Here is a 19,248-nt window from a genome sequence, read left to right as displayed (position 1 = left end):
CACATGGGCCCCAGTGACACGGCGCCCCAACAGAGAAGTGAAATGTAGCAATATCGGCTTGACTTGGGATCTTTTAAGATCTACGTGCATGACCTCAAAGGAGCCCTGATAGTATAGTAAGCTCTTGGCTGCTAAAGAAAAGGTTGATGGTTCGAACCCAGCAGCTGCTCCGAGGGAGAAAGATGAGGCTGTCTACTCCTGTAAAGATTTAAAGTCTTGGAAACCAAACGAGGCTGTCTGCTTCCTTGAAGGCCTGTGAGGCAGTTCTGCTCTGTCCTAGGGGCTCGCTGTGAGCTAGAATGGACTGGGCAGCTAGGAGTTGTCCCTTCCTTTATCGTTCATGCCGGGATCACACTGCGAACAGCGACTCAAAGGTTAGAGAAGCGAGCAAGGGAACAACGTTCATGAGGGGGACCACTCTGCAAAGGGGGATGACAGTGGTGTCGTGACGCTGGGGTGTCGTCAGCATCACTGAATTGGTCGGCAGGCTGCATTTTCATAACCTACATGAATAAACAGAATTCTGTATTTTAAAGTAACATATTAAAACAAAAAACCTGTTTGAAAACAAGATTGACTGAGCAAGGGCAGAACAAAAATCCCACGTGGTCCTTCAGTGATTCAGTAAAATGGCCAAGGATCCCTAGAGAAATCAAACAGCAGGCAGATGAGCACCCCCTGGGCCTGACCTGACCTGGATTGGTGCTGAGACCTCCCAGAAATCCCTCCAGGGGTCCCTGCTGGCTGGGCCAACCACCACGGACAGGCCTGGTCAGGCTCCAGACCAAAGCTCGGGCTCTCAGAGACCCTGTGAGCAAAATACCCTGCCCGGACCCTCTGAGGGTCACCTGCCAGCCCACCCTGCTGTCCTTCAGCCTGCCTGGCCTATCAAGCCCTGGGGAACAGCTGCTCCCATGGCTCCTGGGCAGCAGGAAGGGTGTGGCCAGGAGATGCCAGTGCTGGAGGTGCTGGGTCCCTCACCCAGCTCTCCCTCTGGGCCAGCTCCCCATTGCTCAGGCCTGGCAATGGCCTCCTCCTACCAGCGCAGCCTTCAGGCTACTTTGTTTCACCAAAACCTGCCCAGCCATTTGAGAAACTCCCTGGAGTCTAAACTCAGTCTCCCATGCTGCCGGCTCTCACCCAGGTGGAGGCAGCTGTACACTGGGTTCTAGCCAAGGGGTCCCCTCGGCAAGCTTATTTCAAAGTCAGGGGGTGGGGGGCGGCGGGCTCTCATTCTGTTATCAAGTCTATCCTGACTCATAGCAACCCTACAGGACAGGGTAGACCTGCCCCAGTGGGTTTCTGAGGTTGTAACCCTTTATGGGAGTAGAAAGCCTCATCTTTCTCCCATGGGTTAGCCAATGGTTTCAAACTCCTGACCTTGTGGTTAGCAGCCTAAAGCATAACCGCTATGCCACAAGGTCTTATTATTGCTACTGTACTATTATCAACCTATTCGTTCAAACTTGGAGGCCCAAAGCGATTCCACCTCTTGCCCACATAGCTCAGGAAGAGGGTATGGGGCAGGGTCCAGTGGCAGTGCCTGGTCCACCAAGCCTTCCTTGTGAGAAGGCCCAACCCTGACCCTCAGTGGGGGTGGGGAGAAGTCACTTGTTCCCCCAGATAACACCCTCCCTAGGAGCATCAAGTGCATCATTCATGAAGAAAACAAAAGGTCTTTAAAAAGACAAGGAAACAAAATCAAAGTGGATGTCAGAAGAGACTCTGAAACGTGCTCTTAATCTACAGCAGCTCAGGGAAAAGGAAGAAATGATGACGTCCAAGAGCTGAACAGACAACACCAAAGGGCAGCTTGAGAAGACAAGGTATAAAGAAAAGTGCGCCTCCCTAGAACTAGAAGACCAACAAAAGAAGGTCACACTCACCATGCCTTAAATGGAAAGAAGCGGGGGGAAAACTCAAGCCTCGAGTTGCACTATTGAAGGATTCTGTGGGCAAAATATTGACTGATGCACGAAGAATCAAAAGAAAATGGAAAGAACACACAGAGTCTCTGTCCCAAAAAGAACTAGTCAACACTCCACCTCTCAGGAGGTAGCATATGGGCAAGAACCAGTGAGAGTAAAGAAAGAAGTTCAAGCTACATTGAAGGCATTAACAAAAAACGAGGCTCCGGGGATTGATGGAATACCAATGGGAATATTCAAACAAGCTGATGCAGCACTGCAAGCACGCATGCCTCTATACCAGGAAATTTGGAGGACAGCTACTTGGCCAACTGAATGGAGAGAGATCCATGTTTGTACCCATTCCAAAGATGGGTGACTCAACAGAATGCTCAAATTATAGAACCATATGATCAATCAATCTCACATGCAAATAAAATGTTGTTGATGATCATCTACGATTATAGCAGTACATTGACGGGGAATTGCCAGAGGCTCAGGGTGGATTCAGAAGAGGACATGGAATAAAGGATATCATTGCTGATGTCAGATGGGGCTTGGCTCAAAGCAGAAAATACCAGAAAGATGCTTACTTGTGTTTTAGTGACTATTCAAAGACATTCAACTATGTGGACCATAATAAACTGCGGATCACCTTGAGAAGAATGGGAATTCCGGAACGCTTCTTTATGCTCCTGGGGGACTTGTACATGGCTCGAGAGCAGTGGTTTTCAACCTGTGGGTTGCAACCCCTTTGGGGGTCAGGCAACCCTTCCACAGAGTTGTCTTATTTAAAGAGTAGCAAAATTACAGTGATGAAGTAGCAACAAAAGTAATTTTATGGTTGGGGGGGGGTTGTCACCACATCATGAGAAACTGTATGAAAGGGCCGTGTGCGGCATTAGGAGGATTGAGAGCCTCTCTAGAGGCAGCTGTACAAACACAAGGGAATACCACATGGTTTAAAATAAAGAAAGCTGCCTGTCACGGTGACGTCCTCTCAGCATTGTTACTCCGTCTGCATGCTGAGCAAATCATCAGAGAAGCTGAATTACACGAGGAAGAATGTGGCATCAGTGTTGGAGGAAGGCTTATTAACAACCTGCGATACGCAGATGACAACTTTGCTCGCTTAAAGTGAGGGGGATTGAAGCACTTGCTGACGAAGATCAAGGATTGTAGTCTTCAGTCTGGATTACAACTCAGTGTAAAGAAAACCAGCACCCTCCTAACACACACACACACATCAGGATAAACAGGGAAACGATTGAAATTGCCAAAGAGTTCATCGTGCTTGCCTGGATACACAATAAATGTGCATGGAAACAGCAATCAAGAGACCAGACACCACACTGGATGAGGTCAATCTGCTGCACAAGACCTCTGGCAGGGGCTGAAGAGCAAGGATGTTACTTTGAGAGCTAAAGTGCACCAGGCCCAAGCCATGGTATTTTCAGTCACCTCATGGGCGTGTGAACACTGGAAATAAGGAAGACCGAAGAAGACTCGACGCATTTGACCTGGGGTGCCGGTGAAGAATTGAAAGCATCACAGACGGCCAGAAGAACAAATCCAGCTGTCTTGGAAGGAGGACATCCAGAATGCTCCGTAGAGGCTGGGATGGAGAGACGTGGTCTCACGCGCTTTGGACATGTTATCGGGAGAGACCAGTGCCTGGACAGGGACATCATGCTTGACAAAATAGAGGTGCAACGAAAGGGAGGAAGAGGAAGGCTCTCAACGAGGCAGATTGGCACCATGGTTACAGCCATAGACTCAAACAGCAGGACATTTATGAGGATGGCGGCGGAAAGGCAACGCTTCTTTCCATTGTGGGCAGGGTCGCTATGGGTCAGAACAGACTCAACAGCACCCAACAACAGCAAGGAACAGGAAGACAGAGGTGGTGCAAGATTGGTTGGGGCGAGCCTATTCCAGGGGCTTCTGAAGAAACAGGAGCCCTAACCTGCACCCCACTAGGAGGGAATTCCCAGGTCAGAGGCTAAGCTATGGAAGCTACTAAACAATGCTTCCTGGCTCTGGACCCATCACTGATTCCAGGCTGGTGGGGAACCAGCTGATCCTCCACTGCGCTCTGTGCTACAGTGCTCAGGGCTGGAGGAGTGGATGGGTGCACGGTTACATGCATGGACAGATTGACACATGGGCAGATGGATAACTGGATGAGTAGATTGGCAGATGGATAGATGGGTAGGTATATGTATAGATGGACGATGATTAGCTAGACGGATGGATGACTGTGTAAGTATGAATGCATGGAAGTCTGGATGGATGGATGGATGACTGGATGGATGGATGGATGGACGGATGGACGGATGGACAGGTGTGTATATAGATTGATGGATGGATGGATGGACGGATAGGTGTGTATATGAACTGATGGATGACTGGATGGATGGATGGATGGATGGATGGATGAACGGACAGGTGTATATATAGATTGATGGATGTATGTATGGATGGATGGACAGGTGTGTATATGAACTGATGGATGACTGGATGGATGGATGGATGGATGGATGGATGGATGGATGGATGGATGGATGGATGGATGGATAGAAGACTAAATGGACAGAGGATGAGTTGGATGCAGGACACAACTCAGAGTTGGGGAGAGAACCTTTGGGAGACACTGACATCTGCAATAAGAAAAAGTGGAGTCTGGGATAGAACCCGTGTGCGTTTGTTGGCAGGACATCAGGCCCTGTCCTAGCACCCCTGATTCTCAGGTCAATAAAAACATTATCCACACATGACATAAAGTTGGAGACATTGGTTGTCCAAGGAAGGCTTGGACTCAAGCGTGTGCTGGAGATGCCAGGGCGATGGGGACAGCAGGTCCGAAGGTACCCCAAAGTCCCTCTCCACAGGGCATTGACCCTCTCCCTGGGAGGACAAGCCTGAAATGCCCTGTGTCATCATCATCATCGGCTCCACACAACAGGGGCAGTGACAGAGCCGCTTCAACAGCACGCCGCTGGAGTGCCTGCTTCTGTCCGCAGACCTTAAACGATGCCCACGCTGTGGCCTCATGTCCCCAGGGCCACAGGAGCCGGACACCTCCCCTCAGCAGCCAAGTCTCCAAACCACAAATCTCCCAATGACTGGCCCCCACAAACTACAGCCTGGGTACAATGGTTCTGCTCGGCCCACCCTGCCCACCTCTGGACCCTCCTGGGACCGGGGCACCAGGACAGTACCCCTCCACCCCTAGGATCTTGGGCCAGAGCAGCTGCCTCTCCATCAAAGAACACCAGGGCTCCATGTGGGGAGAGGGAAGCAACCAAGAACCTTCTGGAACTGGAGCTCAGAAGGACATGGACATCCCAGCCCTTCACCTGGAGCCAGGAGCTGGCATGAGGAATGCTGGCGGCAGTGCTGGGACAGTTTCTCTGAGCTGTCCACGCGCAGTCAGGCAGAACCAGCCGAAGGGTCTCTGGGAGCTAGGTCCCCCTCTCGGGCTTCTCCTTAAAGGGGCTGCTGAGTTCTCACTCCATTCTCTGCCCATCCCAGATGACCAGTCAGCACCCCCCACATCCCAGCAGCCCTCTCTGCCCATGTCGCCCGACTCTCTGTCGGCGCCTGGCCCTGCTGGGGCTCCTTCCTGCCACCCTTTCTCCTAGTCCTCCGGAGGGTTGCGCCTGTCCACTGCAGACCCTCCAGTGCCTGGGAACCCCAGACTGTACTGGACCCCCCAGTGCATTTCCTTTGGAGAAAGGGTCTGCCCCGTTAACTTCAGACACCCCAACTTTAACTGGCACCCAGTCAGGCCCTGAAGTGGTCCTGAACATGAGTCCTTCCACCGGAGGGGACCGTGGGTTCCCCAGCCCCAGGGATACCCAAGCACTCCAGGAAGTGAGGACAGGCCTCCACCCAGCCCTAGGCTGGCCCTGGCCCAGCTGCCCACGCTGCCGGCCTAGGGTGCTCTGTGATTCTTCCCTCTCAATGTGGTCCTCGGGCAAACTATCTGAAGAATGTTCCCATTACCTGCAACTGGCCAAGGAGGCAGGCTTGGGTCCACTCAGCCCAGAAGTAAGTCTGCAAATAGCTGGAGGGCAGCAGCTAGCCCCCACGCCCAGCCCAGGCCACGGGACGCTCCTGTAGGTGAGCAGGGTCTGGGTCTGGAACCTTCTAGCCACAGATGGGCCGAGCAGGGCTCTGGGAAGGCTCAGCATGGGGCAGGAGTTGGTGGTGGCCTCCCAGTGCCTGCCCATTCAATGGGGAGGTCGTCTTCCCAGCCTGGGGCCACTTGGCAGAACACACCCACCCTGAGCCTCAGTGGCTGCAGAGTGTCCAAAGCTCCCCTCCCTAGGACTGAGCACATGCCCCTCAACCCCACAGTGTCCACTGCCCCGTCGCCTGGGCACTGCTCTGGGCTCATTGATGGCCTAAGAGGACATGTCACCTGCCAGAGCTGGGAACCCTGTGGCCCCATTAGTGGAAGGGAAGGCACGGAAAGGAGCAGAAGCTCAGAGCTGGAAGAGGCCCAGACACAGGCTGTAACGGCTCAGACCATCTGTCTCTCTGGTCCCCCAACTCCCATTTCCCCTCTGCTGCACTCTGGGCCCCGGGGGTCCATCCCAGACCTCAGCAACCACCAGGGGGTGTTGTGAGGCTCCGTTTCCTCAACTGAACATAGAGCACAGTCACTGTCCTTTGGCAAACAGCCCCTCCCTCGGCTCACCTGGCAGAAAGGGCCTGGGCCAGGTGGGAACCCATGTGAGCAGAGCCAGACCCCTCACAGCCCACCCAGAAGCTGGTCTATCACCCACCTCACCTGCCCAACACAGCCCCAAACACCATCAGCAGGAGGGGTCCCGCCCTGCCCCTCCCCACAGCACTCGTCACAAGGAGCCCCACCTTGCAGCACACCACCCCAAGCCTGGCTGGGAGACGCAGAGAGGATGTGTGAGTGGGAGGGAGGCGGGTGTCCCAGGAGGAGGTTGGAGAGGGAGCAGCTGACAAGGCCTGGGGTCCAGCTTCCTCCCTTCCCTGTTCAAGTTCTGCACAGCCACTGATCCCCAGCCGCTCTGAGCCCCCATTCCCCTGCTATACACTGGGCAGACAGCCCCCTGGCCTCTCTGAGCCTCAGTTTCCCCCATGTGGTGGGAAGACAGCCCTCTGACCTCTCTCAGCCTCAGTTTCCCTGATGTGTGGTAGGCAGACAGCCCCCTGACCTCTCTGAGCCTTAGTTTCCCTGCTGTGTGGTGGGCCCCCATCTCTCTAAGCCTCATTGTCCCTCCTGCATGGTGGACAGACAGCCCCCTCACCCTGGGCAGTGCCTCCTCAGGGCACTGGCAGCCCCCCACCACGTCTTAGGCCTTTCCAGCTCGCTGCTCCAAGCCCTGCAGCCTGCAGCACTCCCAGGAAGGGCCCAGCGCCCACTGGCTTCCTTGCACCCTCTCCACATAGTTGGCATTCCTGCCTGGCACCCAGGGACCCCACCCTGGAGAGAAGGCTGGTGCCCAGGAGAAAGCAGGCTGTGAGCTGGGAGCCCCGGACAGGGCTGAGGCCGCTGGAAGTGGGCAAACGACGCCGAGGTCCCCAGCACCGCCCTGGCATAGGACATGTGGGTGGAGGAAGCTCCATAATCTGTAAATCAGAACCCGACAGGGTCGTGTGATCCCAGAACCTCAGGGCACTGGCCCTGGCCCCTTGGGAAAGAATCCTGAGGTCTGCAGGGCCCCGGCTCAGTCCCAAGGGACCAGCTCCACCTCCTCCTCCAGCAGCAGCAAGGTGGCACCATAGGGGCCAGCATGCTGCCCCTGCCTCCAGGAACCCCACTCTGGCCCCCTCTGCTCTCTGACCCTTTCCCCCCTGCGGGTGAGGTCCCACTAGTGTCAGGCTCCCAGGAGGCAGCTGGGGGCAAGCGTGTACAGGACCACCTGGCTAGGCTGCGCCCACACTTGATGGACTCTCCAGGCCTCTGCCCTGACCCTACCTCCACCTTGACTTTCCACGGAGACCCTGACACCCACATTCAGCTAGTGCCAACTGGAGTGAGACTCCCAGCCTGGGCCTCTGCCTCAGTACCCCTGATCTGGGTGACACAAGGATGCCCTGTAGCCTGGGTGGGAGGCTGGCTTGGCCTGGATGCCTCCTAAAATTCAGGACAGATAGATAAATGGGGTGGCAGAACCGGTGGGCAGAAACTTGGCAAGCTGCTGGTACTTAGCCAGGCTGAGAGTCTGGGGCCCCAGGGCTGGGCTGCGCCTGAACCTCCCTGCTACCCTGGCCGAGGTCTGAGTTGGAGAGCGGCCTGTGGGCAGTGACCCCAACACCTCTGTGGGAACCACAACACAGCCAGCTGGTCCTGGGTGCAAGGCTCAGGTTACCATCTCAGAGGACCCATCCAGGAACAGGGGCGTTTGGGGGCCTAGAGTGGGCAGGGCACACCCACTCTTTTCAGCAGGTGGCCCTGATCCCTATCTTTCAAAACCTGACATTCTCTCCGGGCCCGCAGCCCCTCTCCCACCACACGCACACACTCTGGGCCCTTGCCTTTAAAATATCCTCTACTGTGGTACACGATCTATCACAAATCATTCCAGACCCTTGTTCAAGCCAATTCAGTGGCATGCATTACGCTGCGCTGTCCAGCCTTGGCCACCGTTCATCCATTCCTCCCCGTTGTCCTCCCTCTTCCCGCAAACTCAGTGACCAGTCAGCAGGGCCTCCCCACGGAGCTGACGGAGCCCTGGCGGCGCTGCCGGGTTAAGTGTTCAAAGCCGAGCTGAGGCGAGAGGGAGAAAGGAGAGGCAGTCTGCTCCATGCAGATTCAGTCTCAGAAACTCTGCTGCGCAGTCGCGGTGAGTCGGAATCAACTCGGTGGCGGTTTGGTTTAGCTTTGGGTCCCCACAGATGTGAGGGCTGGATCGACTCTCAAAAACACTGTGTGTGTGTGTGTGTGTGTGTGTGTGTGTGTGTTCCAAGTTGGGCATTCCCATAAGATCCAGTGGCTCTGACGACGCCCGTCCTTAGACCGTGCTGTCATTCCCGTCTCGCTATGCCTTTCTGAATCACGCCAACGCGTGCGCGGGCACTGAACGCACTCCAGGCGAACACTCCGCCGCCCCCAGCCCAGCCCCCTATGGGGAAACCAATCAAACCCCAACACGCCCGCTGTCCATGCATCAGTTCCGACTCCCTAGCAGAGCTGTAGGGCCGAGAAGCCAGCCTGGGGATTCCTGAGGCTGAGTCTGGGTTTTAACCACTGACCTTTGGGTTATTGGTAGCCCCTAGGAGTGCTGGTGGCACAGTGGGCGTACGTATTGGGCTGCAAGGACAGCAGTTCGAAACCACCAGCTGCCCCTGGAGGGAAAGAGGAGGCTGTCTACTTCTGTAGAGAATGGCAGTCTTGTAGACCCACAAGGGTGTTGAGTGGGGACCAACTCAATGGCAGGGAGTGAGTGAAGGAGACATCCAAACAAGGCTGGCGCCCTGCACACCAGGGAGAGCCTGCAGGACCTGGCCCTTTGCTTTGACCCCCACCCCCCCAGGGAGGCAGCCAAGGCCCACCCCCATGGTGGCACATGCCAGGACCCCAGTGGTGGAGCCTTCTGAACCAAACCCAACCCAGAACTTTCTCCGGGAACTCCCATGGGACCTCCAGCCTCAGGGGCCACCCACCTTGCTGAGATGCCTACGGAGGTGAGGCGGTGTGCTCCGCTCCCTCCATCCCTTGTCCCTGGATAGGATGGCCACCCTGAGTAGACGGGACTCCACTGCCAGCACCTTCAGAACCCTACCCGAGGCTCAGAGGGCTGGAGCCACCCCCTCGCCCTGCGAGACCTCTCACCAGCCTACAGGGAGTAGCATCTTGTTACGGGCGTAACCAACAACCCGGCAGAGATCGGGGCCCAGGCTCCCCCACTGCTACTCTAAAGAGCCTGTCCTGTCCTCCACCATTCCTCCTTCTCTGGACGCAGAATCGGGGGTGGGGGGGACCAGGGTCACAGAGCACAGTACCAAGTTCCATCCCTTACACTTGGCCTCCTTGGGGAGAGGTTCAAAATAAACCTATGGTAGGGGGACCCCACTGTCCGGCCTCCCCTTGCACCCTTCCCACAATCCCAAGCCACGGGATCCAGGCTAGACACTGAGGAAGACTTCCCTGGGATAGGACCTTACACCTGTCCCCTGCCTCCCTCATCAGGAGGCAAATTCTGGCACAAGAGGCTCAGGGGTCCACTCCCCCACTCTCCAACAGGCAAGGGGCCCAACTTGGCAGCCCAGAGGCCTCTCTGAGCACAGACCCACAGACCCATCAAGCTGAGCACAGAGCCATCAAGCTACCCCCTGGGACAGACCCCCTGGGACCACCTTGGGCCCAGGGCAAAGGCAAACTGAGCTTCCCCAGGTGCAGACCCATCCAGTGCTCCCTCTACCACGAAGACCACAGCCTGGCTGGGTCTCAGCCCTGCTTCACAAACCTGAAGCTCAAGAATGCCACCCCCCAAGGATATGGACACCCCCAACACCAGGCTCCACCCCCATGCAATGCTGCCAAGGGGGTGACAATCCCCCTGGGACACGACAGGACAGGACCAGCTCCTCAGCTCATGGTCCCAGACAGGCATGCTGGACCAGCCCTGCCCTAGAGCCCAGCAGGCAGAGGCCCAGATGTGCCAGCAGGTGGGGCCCCCGGGGAACGGGTGGCTCCCTGAGGGGGGAGAACATTGGCAGTGCTGGGAAATTCCCAGTGTTCCCTGCCAGCAGTGAGGTCACTAGGGAGACCTGAGTCAGGGAAGCCAGAAGTCATCCACCCTGCCCACCCCCACCCCCACTTCCATCCCCCTGGCAGCAGAACCAGCACACCTGGGACCCTGGAGCCTCAGCCACCACTAGGCAACAGATCCAGCTCAAGGCTGTAGATGCTGCTGGACTCAGACCCAGTAGCAGCCCCTGACTCTACCTCTGACTGTGGGAGTGCTGGCCTGGTTCACAGAGCTCGGTGCTGAGAGTGGATCCTGCCCATACTGCACCCCATCAGGCAACCAAGCCTGAAGGTTCTGGGCCCCCCACTCTGTCTGAGGCTGATGCCCCTACCTCCAGCTTCCTACCCCCCACCCCGCACTAGGATGCTCAACCTCCAGGGGAAGACACACACACACACACACACACACACACACACACACACACACACACACACGCCAGTCTCAGTCCCTGGGGCCACAGTGAATGCAGAGTGAGCTCTGAGACATGAGGAAGGCTGGCAGGAAGGGGGCGAGGGAGAGCAGGGTTCAGAAAGAACATCTAGGCCCAAGTGGGGGGCGATCTGAGGCCCCAAGAAGGGGCAGGGAGCTCTCAAGGCAGCCCCCGTCCTGCTGAGCCGGGACAGCCCGGGCTTCCTGCCCCTGCAGGTGCAGAGCCCACAGAGGCTATGAGGTCATCTCCAAGACCACCTCCCCTCCCTGCTCTCAGAACCCCCATGGGCAGGCAGTCCCAGGGTCTGAATGGGCCAGGGACGGCACTCTGAAGGCATGCCCCCCCCTATCCACCCTTCCCACACCACCCAGAAAACTGGCCCCTGGGTCCAAATCTAAACCTGCAGGCAGCCCTAGAGATCCCCCAGTGGGGACCTTGCTGGACCTCAAGGCTTGTGGTCACAGTCTCAGATGGCCAGTCAGAGTCCCTGACTCGGGGGACCCCTCTTAGCACCAGCCCCTCCATTGGTTTGGATTTCTTGGGCTGATTTTCAGAAATAGTGACACGCCTTTCTTCCTAGTCAGTCTGGGGGCTCTACTGAAACCAGTTTAGCATCAGCACCCTTCTAGGGACAGACAGTGGGTGGTCGTTGCACAGGAGTGCACTGGCCAAGAAGGGGGCCCGGGTCCCCTTCCCCCACGGAGCCCCCTCAGAGACGGCGAAGGCCCAGCATGCTGGAAGGATGAGGCTGGAGGCGGGAAACCTGCATGGGCAAGATGGCTAGGCAGCGAGCACCAGTGAGGTCAGGGCTCAACGCCCTCTTCTCTGACCATCACACGGCCTTACCCCACACCTACCTGGATGACAGCGGTGCCTTGTCAGCCCCCCTCTCACCCACGTCAGTCAGTCCATCTCTCCTCAGCCAAGGAGGAGAAAGACACAACAGAGAGCCAACTGGAAGGCACGCCCCCATCTGCTCCCAAGAGAAACACCCCGCTGGGGACCAGCTGAGTCCTCTGGAGCGGGAATGCCTGTTCCACAGGCATCCGGGATGTTCTGGAGAAATTCCTGCTCAAAAGGGTTTTTCATCTGTGTTCACCCTGGGGGTCGTGTGGGTCCGGGACCCCTTGACACCCTGGCAATGGGCACTGCAGCTGGTGGGGGCAAACTAAGACCTGAGGGTCCTTATCCCCAGCCTCTCTCCCTGCCAGAGCCTGCCCCCACCCTTGGCACAGGAACACTCTGGCCTGGGGAGCAGGCTCAGGAAAGTGATGGGGGCCTGCAGGTGCCAGCTGACTCGGGCTTTCCCACGCCAGGGCCACTCTTCCTGGGAAGGACCTCGTCGCTGCTGGCTGTGCTGGCTTTGGGTCCATGGCTGCAAGGGGATGGTGGGGGTGGGGGTGGGGGGACAGCAAGGGGTAGGGGTGGCCCAAGTGTAAGAGTGTAATGCCCTTTACTCTGAGCCTTCAAGGGAACCCCAAGGCCAAGAACAGCAGCCTCGGTCACGGCTGCCACCACAGCCTGGGGCTGGGAGAGAAACCAGTCATCGGAGGCCCAAGCTCCATCCCAAAGCACAAGGTGGCAACAACAGGATGGACGGGCTGCCTCACACTGAGAACCCAGGAGTGCGGGCCTCCCTGCCCAGGGTGGGCCCCATCCTCAGCATGGACCCCTCCAAGGCCTGGGAGCTCACTGCCTGCCACTGAGAGCAGGGCTGACTCTACCTGGGGCTCCCTCTCACCAGCAGCACTGGCAGCGGGGGCGGGGAGGCTGGGCAGGCAAAGCAGCCCCTCGAAGGGAGACACAGAGGGAAGGGCCGGTGCACACCTGTGCCCACCCCCACCGCCGGCCAGGCTGAGGGGAGGCCCCCAGCCCGCACGCTGGGGGAAGGAGGACAAACGGTGGTTTTGTCCTTGGCCAGCGGGCGGCCGGCACCACACAATGACCCTTTCATCCGGCTCAGGAGCCCCGACCAGGGTTTCATCTGACGAGGTGGGGGGGCGGCCTCCTGGCCCCTCGGTGGTGGGGGTGCCGAGCCCTCTCCGATTCAGACCCACGGTCGTGTAGAATGCTGGCCAATGGGGGGGACCATGGAAGCCCCTGCACCTCCCAGGGCAGAGATCCAAGGGGCTAGGGGACAGCTCCATACAGCCACCTGGATTCTCGACACACTTATCCTGAGCTGACAGTGGTTGTGTCTGGAGCAGGTCCGGGCCTGGACCCTCCACAGTGCCACCCAGAAGCTTCACCCCCATGAAGGAGGGAAACGATAGCTTCCCAAATCACCTCCCCTGGGGGGAACTCCTATCCTGCCTCAGTTTCCCACAGTGATCCCGAGGAGCCAGAGGTCCTGGATTCCTCTCCCTGGGAGAACGTTCTCTCAGGTTCTACGTGTGTGGGGCAGGGCCCTGGCCCTGGGTGACCTCAGGGAAGGACTGGGTGTGCCCACCTTAGCTAGATACTTTGAGGCTGACCGTGTGGACCCCTGAGTGAAGGTGCCTGATGGTGACTGGTGATGTGTCCTTCAGCCAGGAAGCTCTCTCCACCTGCCTTTTATAAGGTTCAGTCTGGGCAACTATACATCCTTCAAAACCAGACTGGGCATGCCAACTGCTCCAGGAAGCCCTCTGAAACACCCCTGGAAAACCCACACTCCTCTCGAGCAGACACAAACTGTCCCTCTGAGCTGCAACCGGCCAGCCAGTTCGCCAAGTGGACCCCACTGATGGGGCTCTGACCAGCACCCCCAGCTCTGAGCCTAGCACGCTGGCTACACTTCCTCCTTGAATACCCCCATCTGCCCCAGTCACAGGGCTATGGAGGCAGAGATGGAGAGCACCAGCCCTGGGTCACTCACGAAGACACCCAGCCACAAAGCGGGCTGTGTCCTGCAGGTCCCTCAGCTCCTGGGGACACACAAAGGATCAGCCTCCTTCCCAGTTCACTCCATGCCCACTGCAGAGAGTACAGAGGCGTCCGTTCCCAGAATGCACTGCTCTCACCTGCTGAACGTTCTGTAGGTCCTGCTCCATGCAGATGACTCTTGGGAGTTTTCTGTACATCTGCAGCGGGCTCCCTGGGAGCCCCCAGCACAGACCCTGCTGTGTCACCTTCTCTACAAAGCCCCATGCTTCCTATCCCCACAGACAGTATGGGCGGACCCCAACTTACCCGGAGGGGTCTCCATGCCAATAACCCGGAGGAGACGCAGGCCCAGAGAAGCCACAGACTTGCTGGAGGACACACAGCAACCCCTCCCTCTGGGCCTGAGCACACACTTAGGCTGGGACTGCTCCTTCAAGAGAGCCTTCCAGCCTTGGCCCAGCAGCCTGCCCTGCCCCCACCCCACCCCAGGTTGTGATCCCCAGGAGGGACCCTGATTCAGCACCCTCCAGCCTGGGTCATGCCCACAGGGCCCTGGGGCCAAGGTTGGTCCCACCAACAAAGCCACAGTGGCCAAGCCAGGAAGAGGCACAGGCTGGGCACAGCCGTGGTGGCAGCCCCCTGGCGGCCAGGTGGTCGGTGAGTAAACACGGCATCATCAGTGACTCACTCTGCTCCCCAGGCCAGGCGGTCACCGGGACCAGCTCAGCTCAGACGGGAAGACCTGGTGGGGGAGGAGGGGGTGGGGAGGGGGTTGTTGCTGCCAACCCCACATCTGACCAAAGGGAGAGGGAGGCCCAGACAGGAAGGGGCCAGCCCAGGACAATGGTCCAATTGGACTTGGCCTGAGACCTTGACGAGGCCCTCAGGTTCCCCACCTGCTTCTCTGCTCTAGAGGCTCCTGCTGAGACCAGGGGCACAGGCAGCAGGCTATGCGGGCTCTTCTACAGGTGCCCAGGGTCCTGCCAGTCAGCATGCCTGCTGCCCCATCAGCTGCAGGGCCAGCCTGTGTTTGTGACTTGCTGGGCATGGCTACAGCCAGGACGGGATGCTCCAGGGTCTCCGAGATGAAAGCAGGGGCTTAAGTGCCCACCAAGTGTGTGTGGGGGGAAGCAATATGGGCCTTCTGGAAAGTTCTCGAGAGCAGAAACAAGCCTCTGCCCAGGCCCCCCTCCTGGTCCTGGCACCCTGGGATCCCACAGGCCTGGCCTCAAAACCATCCTATGGGAGGAGGCTCGTATCGCCCCTGGCACCCACTTTTCACTGCCTTGGAGGCCTCCTGGCCACCTGGCTCAGGTCTGGGGCTGGGCCACATGTGGTCCCTTGAGCGTCTTCTCACCCTGCTCCTTTCTGTGCCCTGGCCCATCCACGGCCCCTCACACACCCTGCCAGCCCTGCTGCATACCAGGATCAGGGCCACAGCAGCCCCTTCCCTTCCCGGTCTCTGCAAAGTCAGCCCCAGGGGTTCCAGCTATGACACTGAAGGTCAGGCTGGGGCTGCCGCTGGGGAGGGGGTGCTGAAGGCAGGCAGGGGCAGGCGGGGGCAGAGTCGGCCTCCCGCCCCCCCACAACCCGCACCCGCCCAGGCCTGGCTCATGAGCTTTTGGATAGCTGCTGCCTCAGAATTTCTGCCAACACAGCTGGGCGCGCACACTGAAGCCAGCGGGAGGGGGCACAGATGGCAGACTGGCAGGCCCGGGCTTGGGGGATCCTTTTTGGAAAGGAACTATTGGGGTCTAGAGGAGTATCCTGGCCTCCACCTGCCAGAAGAAGGAGGGGGCAGGGGCCTGCCACTCCTGGACCCCCTTCTCTGCCCTCCTCCTAGGACCCTACTTCCCCAGGACCCCTAGTTTCTCATCCTGGAGGTCTCCCCACCAACATGAAACCTCAGCCTGCCCCCAAAATGATTTCTTAGGTCGAGGAGCTAGATTCCCTGGCAAAGCTTTAGATATTGGTATCTCGGGTTCGGGGGATGGGAGTAGGGGCAGGCTGTGAAAGGACCCCAGAAATTGAGATTCTAAGGTCCCTCTGAGTAGACCCGTATCCAGGGCAGCACGCCCCCACCCAAACCTGGCCCTTTCCCCGGTGTGGGTTCCCCCTGGGCAGGCGTCCCCCACCCCGCCCGCCCCAGGCGATGCCTCCGCAGCCGGGGCTGCCCGCGGGCCTGGAGCGCTCGCCGCGCCCGGACCTTGTAATTAAGTCCCACAGCCCGGGAAACCGCGAGCCTCGCAGCATCTGGCTGCGGTTGCGAACTTTTGTTTCAAGATGCGCGACTATTTATAGAAGGAAAACTGGTAGGATTGTAATTTCCTAGGAGCTGGAGGAGAAATTGGCCGCGTCTCTATTAAAAGGGGGTGGGGGCGCGGCAATTTATTAGGGACTGCGGCCGCGCGGGGCGGGGGCAGCGAGCGGAGCGGGAAGGCGGCGGCTGCCCCCTCTGGCCGCGTTAGGCGACCCCGGACGTGGCCCGCGTGTAAAGGAGGGGGAGGGGGAGGGGACGGGGAAAGGGGAGGGAAGAGGAGGAAGGGGGGGCTGACTCTGAGGTTTAATCAGTAGCATCCAGCTTAAATTCCCCCAAACGGCGGTTCTGTAAATCAAACTTCTTCTTAAATCGGAGGCCAGAGCATATGCGTCCCATTAGGAGTTAGGCGAAGCTACCGCTGCGCCGACGCGCCCCTCAGCTCGCTGGGCCTGGACAGGCCCTGCCGGAGCCCAGGGAGCCCAGCGCACGCGCGCGTCCTCGCTCCCACCCGCTCCGTGAGCTTTTGGTCCCGGCACCTGGGGCTTCCCGCGGTGCGCGCGGCCCCAGGTCCCCAGGTGAGAAGTCCGGCCCAAAGGGTCTTGGCTGCCCAGAGCGGCGGGAAGGCGTGAAAAGCTGCCGCGACCGTGGATACACAGTCCACACGCCGTCTGGCACGGCTCGGAGTGGGTGTCAGAGGGTGTGCGGGGCGCGTGTGTAAGCCTGCGGCTCTCCCGAGTGAGCCACGGGCGTGGGCTGCGTGAGAGGGTCCTCGGCTGTGTCGCGACGCGGCTGAGACGCACGGGAAGCTCCGTGCCGACGCGCGCTCCCCGGACCGCGCGCTCAGTGCGTGCAGCTGGGCGTCCACGGGCTGCCTAGCGACTGCACGGGTTGCCTTTCTCCGAACCCACAGGCGGGAGCTCTACTGGCCACAGACGCCCGCCCCCCCCCCCCACCCCGACCCCCGGCACTCGACCAGGGTAGCTAAGGCCGGTGAGACGACGCAACGTCTCCTGGCTCCCGCGCGCGCTGGGCACCAGCCGCCCCACCCTGGGTCCTTGCGGCGGTGCCCTCTGTCCGCCCGCCCGCCCGCCCGCGCGCCCGCCCGCGCGCAGTCCACGGCACTCACAGGTAGCTGCCGCTGGACAGGATGAGAAAGATCTGCGGGCAGTAGACCGACAGGAGCGCGCTGCGAGGCGACAGCAGGAGCATGGCGGGCCCGCGCGCCTGGCGGGGCTCGGCAGGCCCCGCGGGCAGGGCCTGGGCCAGCTGTGGCTGGGGTCCCCACGGCCCTCCCAGGGCAGGGCGGCGGCGCGGGACGCTAGGGACCGGGGCGCGCGGGCCCGGGCACGGTAGTCGTCCGTGCCCAGCCGCCAGGGCCGCACATCGCGCTGGTACCGGGGCTGCGCGGACGCTGGGGCTGGAGCGCGGATGGGGGGGTTAGACCCGGGCCAGCGGGCTCGCCGCGGCCGCTGAGAAGCCCTCCGTCTGTCTGTCGGTCCGAGCCGGCTCTGTCGCTCTCTTTGGCTCTGGTCTCCGAGACTCCTGAAGCGCGCAGCTGCCATTGGACAGGCCGCCCTACATCCGCCTCCTCCGCGGGCGGGATTTTTAAAGGGGAGGCCGAGGAGCGCGCGGCGGGAGCCGCCCCCGGGGCTTGCCCAGGCTGACTCGGCCCTCGCCCCCACCCACGCCTCCAGCAGACCGCCGAGCTCCAGCGGCGTGGCCGCAGTGGGTGCACCTGGGGAGGCGCGGCGGGGGGAGCCGGCGGGCGCGTGGGCTCCTCCAGGAGCGCGTCTTCGGGACTGTGCGCAGACCAGAGCGAGTGCCGGTGCGCGCAGGCAGTGCCTGTGTGTGTCTGCGTGTGCCTTTGGGCGCGTGGGCGCGTCCTGGTGGGAGCAGGTGTGCGCGCGCCGATGGGCAGAAGGTGCCTGCGCCTTTACTTGCACCCCTCCTCGGGCTTTGTGTGGGGGTACACACTCAGGGCTCCAGCCAGCCAGGCCCAGCCTGAAGGCCTTGGCTGAGCAGCTGTGTCCAGGTTATCTCTGCAGGACCCTGCTTCTGCGCACAAAGACGCGGTTGGCGAGGAGGCGCCGCCAATAAGTTACGCTCTCCGAACCCCGGGAGGGCGAGGCTTCCTGTTGTCCCTTCACTTCTTTTGCTCTCCTCTGAGAGGATGGTTGGGATCCTCAGGGACAGCAGTTCAAAACCACCCACAGCTCCACGGGAGAAAGGCTGGCCTTTCTATTCCGGCTAACAGTTACAGTCTTGGAAACACACAGGAGTCGTTATGAGTCAGCAATGACTAGGGGGTAGGGGGTGAGTGACTGGTTTTGAGAGGACCGTGGGGATGGGAGAGAGGCAGGACACAAGGACTTACTTTTCAAAGCCATTCTGCCTCACACAGGAATGTTTTAATGGAGTCCTGATGGTGTTTTGGGATAGGCATAGAACTGCTACCTGCAAGTGGGTGGGTGGTTCAAACCCACCCGCCATTCTTGGTGGCAGTGGGGGAGCAGATACTATCTGCCCCGGGAAAGACTTACAGTCTCAGAAACCTAGTTGGAATCTACTCGATAGTAGTTGGCTGGGTTTGGGTGTCTGATTTATCTGCCCAGCCTGGCCACAGAGTGAGGTCCTGTCTGCAGTGCAGACCCCCTCAGAACACCAAACAGGGGAGAGGAGAACAGGGTCCTCAGGGCGCATGGCCCCCTGCCCTGAAGACCAGTCCCTAGCACCTAGGAAGACCCTCTCCACCATCTCTCTTCCTCCCTTCCAGGCCTAGGACACTGAGCCCCCTACCTCTCCTGGTCTGAGAGTCTGCTAGCAGCAGGCTGGGGCACTCTGGGTCCTTTTGCCATGGGGAGAGTGGGCCAGACTGGGCTCAGAGGCTGCTGGGACCAGAAAAGAGCTTGGGGTGGGTGAGGCAGGGCAATTGCTACACTCCCCACCTCCCAGCACTGTTCTACTTTGAAATTGCTAGAAATTGAAGGGGCATCTATTCTGGCCTTGCCCCCAGGGCTCAGCGAGGGCTGGATTCTTAATTCCTGATGG

General features: G+C 59.3%; 1 protein-coding gene across 2 annotated transcripts in view; it reads right to left on the bottom strand.

Moving 5' to 3' along the window:
* The window catches only part of WNT7B (Wnt family member 7B), a 46,280-nt gene that overhangs the window by 24,757 nt on the left and 2,275 nt on the right, over positions 1-19,248 (bottom strand). The window contains exon 1 of one of the 2 annotated variants that reach the window (XM_075552650.1): positions 17,327-17,409. The exons of the other annotated variant lie outside the window; for it this stretch is intronic. Coding sequence (XP_075408765.1) covers positions 17,327-17,409 — 83 coding nt within the window. Of the gene's footprint in view, positions 1-17,326; positions 17,410-19,248 lie in introns of those variants that run through there. 2 annotated transcript variants of the gene reach the window in all.

The sequence above is a fragment of the Tenrec ecaudatus genome, chromosome 6 (genome assembly GCF_050624435.1).
Source record: "Tenrec ecaudatus isolate mTenEca1 chromosome 6, mTenEca1.hap1, whole genome shotgun sequence".
NCBI classification, from domain to species: Eukaryota; Metazoa; Chordata; class Mammalia; order Afrosoricida; family Tenrecidae; genus Tenrec; species Tenrec ecaudatus.
Note: the sequence above shows the minus strand (reverse complement) of the source record. Positions and strands in the feature narration are given on the sequence as shown.